At 42.2% G+C, this 13,316-nt stretch overlaps 2 protein-coding genes across 3 annotated transcripts; both read left to right on the top strand.

Moving 5' to 3' along the window:
• The first annotated feature begins 1,602 nt into the window (after positions 1-1,602).
• Positions 1,603-5,997, top strand: blvrb (biliverdin reductase B). The gene is made up of 5 exons (XM_083773366.1): positions 1,603-1,807; positions 3,358-3,519; positions 3,779-3,868; positions 4,287-4,418; positions 5,713-5,997. Exons 1-5 carry the CDS (start codon positions 1,723-1,725, stop codon positions 5,865-5,867), a joined length of 624 nt encoding a protein of 207 aa, XP_083629492.1. The 5' UTR covers positions 1,603-1,722; the 3' UTR covers positions 5,868-5,997.
• A 1,305-nt stretch (positions 5,998-7,302) lies between these two features.
• Positions 7,303-13,046, top strand: sertad3 (SERTA domain containing 3). Of its 2 annotated transcripts, none has more exons than XM_083772996.1 (2): positions 7,303-7,429; positions 11,339-13,046. In XM_083772996.1, exon 2 carries the CDS (start codon positions 11,346-11,348, stop codon positions 12,456-12,458), a length of 1,113 nt encoding a protein of 370 aa, XP_083629122.1. In that variant the 5' UTR covers positions 7,303-7,429; positions 11,339-11,345; the 3' UTR covers positions 12,459-13,046. The 2 variants fall into 2 exon arrangements, with proteins under 2 accessions (XP_083629122.1, XP_083629123.1); XM_083772997.1 differs by lacking the exon at positions 7,303-7,429 and having other exon boundaries at positions 11,504-11,637; positions 11,753-13,046.
• Positions 13,047-13,316: the final 270 nt, after the last annotated feature.

Raw genomic sequence — 13,316 nt, 5'->3', positions numbered from 1 at the left:
GTAACCCGTGGCCCACGTGGTGACCTACTTTATATTTGAAATCTGAATGTTTATGTACACGTTTTCACTGTAAATGTAGCGATCGCGTAAAACAGGCGGAAGTTAAGTAATGACGCTCGTGAAGTATGAGCATCATGTGAACCATGGCTAGGGGTTTTCATGATGCTGAATCCATTCCAAGCATTAGTTTTGAAGAAAAAAAAACACCCCTTGGGCTAAAAACAGCCATAGCCACTTCATCACATTTGTGATGATGGGTATGGCCGTTTTTAGCCCAAGGAGTGTTTTTGTGCAAAACTAATGCTTGGAATGGATTCAGACTTAAAGCATGATGAAATGTATTTTTGAGCGGTGCCTCCGCTCCATTACGCAGCTATGTGTGTCCCTATGCATGTACCGGTATGTACAGTATGTGTATAGGCTATGAAATGTCCGTCCCAGCACAGATGAGCACGGTGAGCACGGAAAGTTGCAACACGATAACGTTGTCATTTCTCGACCGTTTCGGATGCGGGAAGGCTCGCCGGAACGGGCCAGCCAACTGGCCATGTTCCTGGGGGACGGGGGACCCTCACACTACAGTTGCCCCGCTCACCTCACACAGGTGTGAGGTGGTTGTTAAAGGGATTGTGACATTAAAAAAAAGGTTTTGGAATTGTTCTTGTTTTTTTTAGGTTTTCTAATCTCAATTGCACCCAAAAAACATGAACTTTTAACATTCAGTAGATTTTCTGTGATCTGGGGTTTTCTGGCTCAAACAGGTGCTCTGATTTGCCGGCAGTAAGTGACATCACTTACTGCAAATCCCATATATGTCAATGGGATTTTCCAGCAGATGTCACTGTTTCACTGTGTTGCCTGTTTTCATTGTAGCTCAAAAGGCCCAAAAAACCCAAAGAAAACTTCAGACCACAGAAAATCCACTGAATGTTCAAAGTTCAGGTTTTTTGGGTGTAATTGAGGTCATAAAACCTAAAATAAAAAATAAAAATAAAAATAAATTAAAATGAATGTCATAAAACCTTTAATGGTATGGTCACATATTATGCCAATGCAGTTTCTACATGCTGGGGACCCATACTCAACATTTATAACATAAAACTTTGGTGTACTCAACATGCCTGGGTTCACATTCTGGAAAGTGGACTAAATAGCTTATACAGTGTACTACTACTACTAACTTAGGCTTAGGAGGACACTATGTGATGTAACTAGTAACTAACAGTAGGCCTACTACGTGTGTGTGTGAGAGAGAGAGAGAGAGAGAGAGAGAGAGAGAGAGAGAGAGAGAGAGAGAGAGAGAGAGAGAGAGAGATCGAGAGAGAGAGAAGTTGAATTGGGGATTTATTAGTGACAGACATGATAGACATTAACATGGTCTTAGCAGAACATGTACACACGCACGCGCACGCACACACACACACACGCTCGCACGCACGCGCTTTTAAATACAGATCAGATCTACTCACACTCACACCACAAGTGATCAATAACAGGTCAGTGGTCTAATAATATTTAGTACACGGCTCCTTTAATTCGCTGTTTGGAAGGAGGTGGCTTTTGCTCTAGAGGGGGCGTTTCTTCAAACGTCAAACGGGATGTTTTAAATAATTTCATTGAACTGCTTTCCCAACAACAACAACACACTGTCTGTCAGTGTGTCATTGTCACTTGCTAAGCTAGTAGGCTGTACGAGTTCACCGACTGCACCCTGCACTAATTATGTCCGACTCCATAAAGAATGTCGCAATATTTGGCGCCACGGGCATGACCGGGTTGGCAACACTTCCACAAGCTGTAGCGGCAGGTAAGAATTAAAGAACCAGAACGCATAGACTATAGCTACACCAGAACAGAACAGAACAGTGATAGACTGGCTGCTCAGTGCTCACACAAGATCCCCTATATTTAAAACAGCCAGCCATATGCTCATTATAAAATGTAAATATTTTCAAAATTGTTTATTTCTTCTTCATCTTCAGTATGCAAAGTGACAGTGTTAATGTAACAGTTATAACATGTAACATCTAATATTTCTAACATCTATCTATCTATCTACATTTCCTGACAATCCTCCCAATATTTTAAAGACTTAAGGTTCTATAATGTTTATACCACAACTACATTATTCTTTAAAAAAAATTCCCCTTCCAATTATTTGTTTTAACATAATTGAGAAACATACATGTAACATTGCACAACAAATCATGTGCCGCAAACTCCTGTGTCATTTGATTTGTCAGCTAACTTAATTTCCTTTTCTCACCACCAAGAGGCAAGACAAAATTGTTGAGTCATGTTAGAGACGTTATGGCTTGGAGTGCTGACTAATGGTTACTGCTGGTACCATGAGAGCTGATAGGGAACAGTGTTCACTATCTCACTAATGCAGGTTGGGTGGGCTTAGATTTTAGAACTTCTATCCTGATTGGCTAACATCTTCCCAGTTTAAATTTCACTCAGTTAGAACAAATTGCCACAGCACAAAGCTGTTATAAAGGACGACCATAGTCCCAGTGAATCGCAAACACCCCTGGATAATATGCATTGTACTGGCCTGATGTTTTAAATGGGAAACTATAGGCAGTCAGTAGTCAGTAGTGGAACAAATTTAATAAAATAACTAAGAATGGAGCCCATTTGAACACCATGGAAAGCGGAAAGGGCATAACGGTAACAATTAGGTGCAATCCTGAGAAGGTTTTAAATGTGTTAGTTCTACTTAAGTGCTGGAAGCATTTTTTGTTGTTGTTATTCAAATAAGTGTTAACAGCTCTATATTCCCATGCAGTAGCAAAGAGTGTTTGTTCAATAACAACTCTTTAGTACACAGAAAATACATGTTCAGGTCAGAATACACATTTTATCCAACCAGGAGAGAGATAAGCATACTAAATAAACAAGTGAAATTGGAAGTGACTTCAAGTGAGTAAATAAATAAAAGAGTGGGGTTTTCTCTCCTGATTGGATGAAATTTGTAACCCTTCTGAAAATGCATTATATGCATACTAAAAAGCCACTATGTATAGCCATGATCATAATACAGAGCTTCACTTTTACTTTTTGTTTTAAGCCACCTTTCAGTAGGCTACTATGCATTTATTTAGGGCTACAAACAAACACCATTAATTTGGATCAAAGTCTGGAGCAGGGGTGGGCAACTATCTCACTCCAGCGGGCCTTTACTTTACTTTGTTTATTTTGACGGGACAAGCATATTAATGAACATTACAAATAAATGCACCGTAAATACACAGGAAATAGCAAAGATGCTAAATTTCATCCCGTAGTCCCCAGGCCTGCATGGTCTGGACTCTAGAGGGTAGCTATTGATCTCTCCAATCACCCCCATCACAGGTTACAATGTGACCGTGTTGGTGCGGGACCCTGCCCGGCTCCCTGCTGATCATAAGGCTTCCAGGGTGGTGGTGGGAGATGTTCTGAATAAAGACGACGTAAAGAAGACCCTGGAGGGCCAGGATGCCGTTATCATCATACTGGGAACGAGGAATGACCTCAGTAAGGCAATCCCAACTTTAAGGAGACGTACAAAACAAATGCAGTGCATAAACACATGTCTCAGCCTACTATGTATACATACCAGCACACACACACACACACACACACACACACACACACACACACATTGCATTCTGTAATAATTCTGTGTTGCCACCAGGGGACAGCAACGGCAGTTGTGTAAAAGTGACTTATTGCAGATGATTGTAAAGGCTCATCTGTGTGCATTCATCCTGTACTGGTCTGTACCCACCACCAGGCCCCACCACTGCAATGTCTCAGGGGACCCAGAACATTCTAGATGCCATGAAGGCTCGTGGGATTCGTAAAGTCATCGGCTGTATGTCAGGTACGGGGGAGAAAACTGTATAAGTGATTTGTAGTTTGTGTCTTTGGTTGGATTACTCAACAACACAAACACCAATTTACTGAGTCTAATTGTTTGAAATAGCTTTTGTTCGGTCTTTGGTTGCACTTAAAGATGCCGTTACTTAACGGTATTAAACTGTGACTTATTGTATTGTAAATATTGTATTATAAATATTGAGCAAGATCTGTCAAAAGGCAACGAGAAGGAAATCCCATTTAAACATTTTCATCCTCCTCTTCCTGCCTTTGATCTCCACTCCCATCCCTTCTTACTCTATATATCTCCTTATCTTATAACTAATTTATTTTAACCCATCCTCTACTCCTTTCTCCTTAATTTGCGTTTTATTCCTTCTCCCCTCACTCTGCCTCTCCTGGCATCTCTTCCTCCTCCCCAGCTTTCCTACTCTGGGACAGAGCCAGAATGCCGCCCCGTTTGGCTGCAGTGACAGAGGACCATGAGAGGATGTACACGGCTCTGAGAAACTCTGGCTTGGACTACGTGGCCACCATGCCTCCACATATTGCTGGTTAGTAGTAGGAAGAATTCATGCAGTTTGAATATCCACCTTTTTGTTTTACGATTACGCATTACGATTAGAAAAATAAAGGATGATATGATTTCATTATCAATATTAGATAGCTGTTCAGGCAGTACAAATGAAATGCTTGGCCTCTATAGCTTGGCTTAGCCTCTATAGCTATAGCTAATTGTTACATTTAGTTTTTACTACTTACTTACTCTAATAAATACCAAATGATCGAGTCGCCCATTTACCAACTCGCACTGGGCATACAGCTGCTCAGCATGGTATTCCTAAAGTAACCCAAGTAAATTATGCTTAAACGGTTACACCTAACCTTAGTAACACTCAGTAAAACTATACCTAGGCTAAACCTAACCCTATATTCCTAAACTTAACCCCAGTAAAACTATGCCTAACCTATTCTCAGCCTAACCTATTCTCAGTAAAACAAAATAAAGAATACAAGAACCACAGCACCAAGCGGTCGGCGGAAAAAAGCGAGGGCGAGAGGGATTATGGGCGACCGTACCCGATACTACTCTAATTACGCAATTGTCACCCTGTGAGATTTCTGTCTTTAGTGCATTTCTGTTCTACATAGGATGAATTAGCTAATGGGATCCTTGTTGTAGTAGTATGCAGTTGTGAAGGGCTTCATCTAAAGCTCTTCACTGGGTACATGCAGTTGAACACGGCTGGAGCTTGGTGCTGATCACCACTAAGCACCAGGAATTGAACTCCCAACTACGCTAGCTGTGTTACTGCCAAGCTCTTAACTACTGGGCTACACACAGCAGTGCCAGTACCAACTACATCATATCATTGACACCATTTGATTGAGAGTGAGAGATGAAGATGAATGTGGCCGGGCCGTGGCCCGGGGTTTAAGTTATAGTATATTATTAGACCAACCTAACACTTTCTAAATACAAAGTGGCAGTAAGAATGGGACAGCAACAAGGAGGAGGCAGGGTCACTAATGAAGCGCCTAGGGCCCAAGAAGGTGTGACAAACAAAAGGTCTCAAACAGGGCACAGCACTATCATTAATCAGCAATCTATATTCACCTACCTGGGTCATTGCACAGCCAGCAACCTGTCACAACCAGACTGAAGAAGTCCTATAAAACCCATTCTAGTTGGCTTTTATAGTGAGCCAAACTATTTAGGAAGTGGGAATTAAGGGCTCTGGCGTCTGGCCTGTATCTCAACAGTAGCCCAGGAGGGACATTTCCGACTGGTTACATATATATACATCCTACTACTACTACTCACAATTTCCCCATATCCTTCTTTAGGTGACAAGCCTCTGACAGAGAAGTATGAAGTAACAGAGAACGCGGTGAACGGGAGAGCCATATCTAAATATGACCTGGGACATTTCTTTGTCAAGTGTCTGTCCACCTCACAGTGGGATGGCAAGGCTGTTGGGCTGCATGGGCAATACAGCTAATCCTGAACACACCACAACACTTCTAAAATGACAAAAATAAATCAGTGCCGTTGAATTCACTGCAATGTCATTCCTCGCTTTGTTACTGAGAAAGTGTTATTCTAAATAATGAGTATTGTGCTGGCTGCAGTGCTTAGGTGAAACAATTGTTTCTCATTCGCCTATTTATCAGTCTCTCACTTTTTTTTTTTTTTTTTTTTAACCTTTATTTAACCAGTAAAAACCACATTGAGACTGAAGTCTCTTTTACAAGTGTGAACTGGCCAGAACAATAAATAACAAAATAACTTTGATTGTGAATGTGCATCTTTGCGTTATTATCATTTTAAAATCCATCATGCTGGCTTGCCGCCTTGCCTACAGCAGCTACAAATTGTACTTCTGCAGTCTTCTTTCACTTTACAAATAAAACAACAGTAGGCTACAGTTTTGATACTACATTTTATATTTGCTTAAGTTAAAATGTGTAATATTTTAAGTTTCTAGCATTTGAAATAAAGGTTGTTATTGTACAAATGTGCGGTTTGAGCATTTCATGATATATTGCCCATCATGCAAATAGGCTGTTTTAGAGGAGTTACAAATCCCTTTAGGTCAGGACTCGGAAGTATTCTCTTTTTTATGATCATATCTTATGTACTCTGTGTAGGCTATAGTGTATATTTTGTACTTTTTTATTCATTATTTTTTTAAAGGACCCCCACTTTGGTATGCATTAGGCCACTGCAACCCCCATAACTCCAAATGACCCTAAAGGGTCTTGTCTGTCTGTCTGTACAAATGGAACCAAATGTCATTCACATTCAAATCATTAATAGCTGGGAGCCCCCTGGAACTCCCTCAAAGGCCCCCCAACAAGACCCCATTTTGAGAACTATAGGCTACTGGTAACTGGTCTAGTAGGCTTACAGAATGGTTCGTTTTATATATCCCATTCCCAGCCATTTGCATTACATATAGGCTATTATTTTATTGCGTCATAGCGTTGCTTGGCAAAAAGAACGGATCTACAATCTATCTGTACTAAACACACTGTACAACTATAGTGTAGTTATTTTCAAAGACATGAGCCATAGAGGACAGAGTTGCGACATTGAGGGGGCAGAAAACATACCGGTCACGACTCCAATGCATTCCGCAAACTTCCGGTGTCCCTATTCGCCAATAGACGTCTATGTAGAAGAGCCGCCATTGGACTGGCCCCGGCCATGAAGTGAACGGAGTTGTCGTAACTCTGTCTCTACTCTAGTAGTCTTTGGCTCTGATTTTTGTTAAGCGACACCGTCCTACTCATAGATATATATATATATGGAGGTCCTACTACTACGAGTAGTTCGACGTGTTGAACTTCCTCTGCCAACCAATGTACACTCAGGGGAGGGGCTAAACCTGTTTTTCAAAGTAGACCGAATCACTCGTTATTTCAATGTGTCGAAAAAATCTGGTCGAGATTCCGACACAATTGACTCGCTGGCTGCCGACGGTGTTTTACTTTAGTTCTGATTTTATACTTTGCGTCTGTTGGGTGATTTCTGCTGTGAAGACTGCAGCTGCGGAGTCAGGTAAAAAAATAGTTTGCATACTTTGAAATGACAATGCTTTGGCTTTTGGTACTATGATGTGGACGTGTTCATGTCTATGCAAGCGGCAAAAAGGGAAAAACAGCGCTGTTGAGCGATTAATGCAGACAAATGACCATTCAACTACAAAAAGGTAAAAGCGGGGTTGGTTGATTGATTTGATCCTCACGATTTCATAATCGAATAATACAACTTATATAGTTCGATCAGTACCATAAAGATAGCCAAAGGTGGTTCTTCGTTCTTTTGCCTGGTGTCTGTTTTCTACACACTCCATTGCTTTCAGTTTTACGTATACTTGTGTTTTTCTGTCAGTGATTTTCATGGGAGAATCAATGTAACGCAAAGTATATAACACAAACATGCAGTGACAACAATGAGGGGCGTAGGACATTTTCGCGATACAATATTAATAATACATGTAATTAACTGTTTAGTTCCTTACGGAAACCAGTGCCACAACATTACGGTACATTTGTGGTGTTTTATCGTAGTACGAAAGTAATGTTATAAAAACTCTATTACTCTATTACCCATAATGCTGGTCACAGTCAACCCCCCGTTGCCCCGTTGTCAACTTTTTGGCGTAAAACTCAAATCATGGGCGGGAGATATGCCGGTACTAACTGTGTTGAATAGAGGACAAAACACTGACGTTTTACAGTTGTCCAAAAAAAATACAGTAATAAATATTTGCTGTGAAAGACTTTGTCTAACATTAGCGAACAGTAAATCTATCGTCAGAAAAGAATCCACACCACATTCCACAGGTTGGTTTGATTTCAAATGTATCTTGAGACTTTCTCAGGAATAGCGGTTCTCCTGTGACCTAATCAGAATTTCGTATTTTTGCACCCGATCAAGATTGAGATTTACCCCCGCCGATACTTATATTGGTCACCTTTTACGGGTTTTGTTACTTTGCTTGAACATCTTCTTTACAAACATTGCAACAATGCTGGTTAACCTGCCCTCCCACTCTGGGCGTTTTGGTGTAGAGCACAGCACATCAGCCTTTGTTTGTAAAGATGATTTTAAAATGGCAATGGTAACAACTGAGGAGGTACTTAAAAAACTGAGTGCCCTCCAACCCCACAAGGCCACTGGCCATGACAATATTCCCTCCAAATTTCTCAGAGACTTAGCCATTTCCATAGCTCCAGTCATCACCCACATAGTAAACCTCTCCATCAAACAGGGACAGGTCCCCCAAGATTTTAAACTGGCCAAAGTAACCCCCCTGTACAAAAAAGGGAGTAAATTAGAACCCGGCAACTACCACCCTATTTCTATTCTAAGCTCCATCTCGAAAGTGATGGAAAAAATAGTCTATGAACAGGTTGAAAAGTATCTTGACACTAATAAATTGCTGTACGAGTTCCAATCTGGTTTCAGAACATCCCACTCCACTGACACATGCCTCCTCTATTTGAGCGACCACATCAAACACGAGGTGGTTGCTGGAAAATACTGCGGCATGGTCATGCTGGACCTCCAAAAGGCTTTTGACACCGTGAACCACTCCATACTGGTTAACAAGCTTAAAGCTATTGGTTTTGATAGCACATCAGTGAGCTGGATGCAATCCTACCTGGAGGGGAGAGAACAGATGGTGGAGGTGAACGGAACACTGTACCCCCCCCTCCCAGTGAGCTGTGGCGTCCCACAAGGAAGCATACTAGGGCCTTTACTGTTCCTAATATATGTTAACGACATGACATCAGCTTGTGACTGCAACTTGTTCCTGTTCGCAGATGACTCAGCACTGCTGGTCTCGGACAGGAACAAACTGCAGGTTGAAAAGACCCTCAGCTCTGAACTCGGTAGAATCTGCACCTGGCTCGCTGGTAAATTATCCTTACACCTGGGGAAAACTGAATCCATTCTCTTCGGATCAAATAGTAATCTCAGCAAGGCAGATGGCTTCTTGGTTAGAGTGGGTGACAACATTATCACACGAAAAGATGAAATTACCTACCTAGGTTCCATCCTGGAGGCCAATCTTTCCGGTGATAAAATGGCCACCAAAGTAATCAAAAAAGTCAATCAAAGAAAAAGGTTCCTTTACAGGATCTCCGCACTGGTCAACAAAAACACCTTGAAGACCTTAACAGGAGCCCTCGTACAAGGTTTCTTTGACTATGCATCCACCTCTTGGTACCACAGCACCTCAAAGGCCCTTAAAACAAGGCTCCAGACCTCCCAAAACAAACTGGTCAGGCTCCTACTTGGCCTCACCCCCCGAACCCACCTCACCCCTGCCCACTTTGACAGGCTGGGATGGCTTAGGGTCGACGACAGAGTACAGCATCTTGCAATGGGTCTGGTCCACAAGATTCGATACACCACTAAGATACCCATGTACCTGTCTAAATACTTCCTTAATGTAAACGAAGTCCACACCCACAACACCAGAGGGAGTGCAACAAACCATGTACAACCCAGATTCGGCACAAACAAGGGACTAAATTCTTTTCGCTCCTATGCCACCAAAATGTGGAACGCCCTACCAACAATCGTTAAGACATGTGAATCCCCTGACTCCTTCAAAACCGCTCTCAAAGGGCACCTACGGATGGCTGCAATTCGAAACTGGCCTCTATAAAATCTGAATCCCCCCCACCCCCCCTCCTTTCCCCTCACTGTATATGTATCTTTTCCCTTTTTGCTTCCTATATGATGAATTCCTGTTCTGTTCTTTAACTACATAGAAGTGTCTATTTGTATGTCTATAAATGTTTTGATGAATTGAACAATGTGGACCCTGTTGTAAACAAGTGTAATGCTTAATTGGGTCGTCCACTCACAGTTAACAGTCTTTGTATTGAGTTTGTGCTTGAATTGTACTGTAATTCTACAAACTGTTAATAAATATTTCAATCAATCAATCAAAAGCTTAGCATGGGATCCGTAGATCACATGTTTAGACAGATGCCCAAATGCCTATCCATTGTTTACCTGGTATCCTAGTTTCCTTGAGGCACAGTGCATTGTTCTCTCTGCACTGTACTCATGCTTGGTGTTTGTTGAGTTCATGCTCTGTAAATTCAGAGTAAGCTCTGATCTCACACTTTGTTGCTCTGGCTAAGAATGTCTGCTAATAGTAGTTCTTACACTGGCAGTGTTGCCAACTCTTGTGAGAGAAATAAGCCAACCCACCTCCAAAAACAAGCCAACTCTTGGCGAGAGAAATTAGCCAAATCTTCCCTCGAAAAACAAGCCCAATAATATCGCCATAATACTAATAAATAAATGTTTAATGCATTTATCATTATAAATACCATGTACCGGTATGTCTATAATTATGAATGTTTTGGTCAGTTATTATACTATTACACACGTAGAGAGATGGTAGACACCAGACCGATTCTGTCACTCAATGTGAATACATTTTTAAAACAAGCCAACATTGGCATGAAATACTAAGCGGATTTGGCAAATGGCAACCCTGCATACTGGCAACAAAGTGTCTCTGAGTTCTTATTGCCTGTAGTCTAGGTTTTATATGGACGGCACACGGCTTAGGTGTAGATTGGCCGGTAGAACAGCCGGGTGTTCGATCCCGGGTTTTATCCCGGGCTCCCCCAGAGTTAGTATCGAAGTGTCCTTGAGCAAGACGACGCTGAACCCCTAATTGCTCCCGATGTCCAGGTTGGTGCCTTGCATGGTTTCCTCCGCCATCGGTGTATGAATGTGTGTGGGTGTGTGAATGTAATGCACAATCTATGTAAAGCGCTTTGGATAAATGCACCATTTACCATTCATTTTATATGGTTATTACCTGGTAGGTTTTACATACTGGAAACAATGTGTGTTTGAGTATTTTTCTGTTAAAACAGCTACATTGCGTAATGCGTATTGGGTAATACCGAATTCTACTCTGCTCCACAGGTCAAAGATGATAATGAAGGGACAGAAGCGTAAACATCAGCCAGAAGACATTGCGGATTTGGACAGGAATGGTGCCATTTGGGAGAGGCATCGGCAGTCTGTATTCTGCATTTCCCTGAACAAGTACCAGCGAGGTCAGGAGTTGCCTGAACCCAGTCTACGGCGATCTGTCCTTATAGCAAACACACTCCGACAGATCACATTGCAAAATGGTCAGGCTCCTTCTGCCAAATGTGCCAATGTGGAAGTGTGTCAACCCTCCAGTACCGCATCCGCATTACAGGAGAGTGATAGGGAAGGTATGTTTCCTAGGATAGCAGCATATTCTATGGTAACATTGGGTAACAACCAGTCAACTGTAGCCAAATGCCTTTTGTCTAACCAGTCCGGTGTGTCACATTGTACTACAACTAGATCTGCATCAAGCTGCCATTCAATTACATCCCACATAGGAGACGTGGATGATGATTGGGGGTTGATGTCCTCCGACCACGACTTTTCCCTCTCGGCGGCCATCTCCTCCATCCTCACCGCCCTCGATTCCACCATAGATGGAACCCCTGGCTGCAATGCCGTTCCTCAGATGGCTCCACGGGCGGCTCTGAGGTCCTTGGAGAACCTGACGGGCTCTGCAGGGGGTCCTGAGGCTGATGCGGTGTTGAGGGCAAAACACGGGGTGCGAGGTCACTTGGAGCATCAAGAGGTGTCCCGGGTCGCGGAGAACAATGTGGAGGTGATGAGGTGCAGCTACCTCGGCGACTTAGCGGTGGATGATCTGTTTCAGGACATAGACACGTCCCTGCTGGAGAGAGAGATGGGTCCGCTGGGGGTAAGAGGAAGTGGAGGGGGGCACTTGGCTGGAGATGAGCTGCTGAGGTACCTGCCTCCTCTGTCGACCTCTGCCTCCTGCCTTTCCTCATCATTTCCATGGTCGTCGCCACACCCCACCCTTTCTCTCAACCAGAGTCTGAAATGCCTGCCCTCCTTCTCCTCGTTCAGTCCATCTTCCTCTGCTTCTTGCCCACCCTCTCATCCTTCCTCTTCTGCCGTCTTTGGTCAGAGTCACATAAGAGATGTGCACGAGTTGGAGCACCTCATGGAGGTGCTGGTGGAGTCCTGATGGTCTGGATATGCCACGAGGAAAAGAAAACCTCATCTGAAGGAATAAAAAAATGTCTTACAGCAGTGTTCATCTTTTAATACAGCAAGTCAGCAACAATGTTATACAGATGCAGGTCTGATCAGACCTGCTGAGAACACCTTACATATTTTATTTTCTCTCGTTGTAGTTATATTTCTTTATACAATAGTTTTAGTTGGTTTATAATTATATATTATAAATAAAAATGGATGTATAGGTTTAACAAAAATGTTTGAGACGCTAAAGCCTCCAGGCACAGACTGTATAGTTATTGTACTTCATGTGCAACATGACAGTGCAACATTCCTGGTAATAGGAATTTAAATAAAATGTGCCATAGAGCAAATCTACTATATATTTACTAAACGGTCAGGAAAACTTATAGGACAGCATTGCCCTTCTTTGATTCCCAGGATGTTATCTAGTCACTAGATAACATCAGACTAGATTCTAGTCTAATGTGTTACAGGCATAGATGCTACATGTCATGTAGCTTTTATGCCAATCTTCTCCTCTTCCCTCTGTATTGTAGAGTGACAAGAGGGGTACGTGCAGTATACACAATATGACCACTAGTTTTCTGCAAGTTTGCATCACACTTTCTGAAGAAAAAAACTGTAGTTATTATTTTAATATACGGTTTAAATACATACTGTAACACCATCGTTAGGTAGAAGAAATACCTAAATCATTGTCCTATAGCAATGCGAAACTATGATATATGTTGGGTAATCAAACTGGCTGTCTGAGCCTCCTTTTTGAAATATCCCAGACTTTGCCATATGCAGTCATACATTGTAGACAATGTTAACGAATAAACGTACATATCTATTAATA

Source organism: Protomyctophum parallelum (genome assembly GCF_964188405.1).
Source record: "Protomyctophum parallelum genome assembly, chromosome: 9".
In the NCBI taxonomy this organism is placed as follows: domain Eukaryota; kingdom Metazoa; phylum Chordata; class Actinopteri; order Myctophiformes; family Myctophidae; genus Protomyctophum; species Protomyctophum parallelum.
Note: the sequence above shows the minus strand (reverse complement) of the source record. Positions and strands in the feature narration are given on the sequence as shown.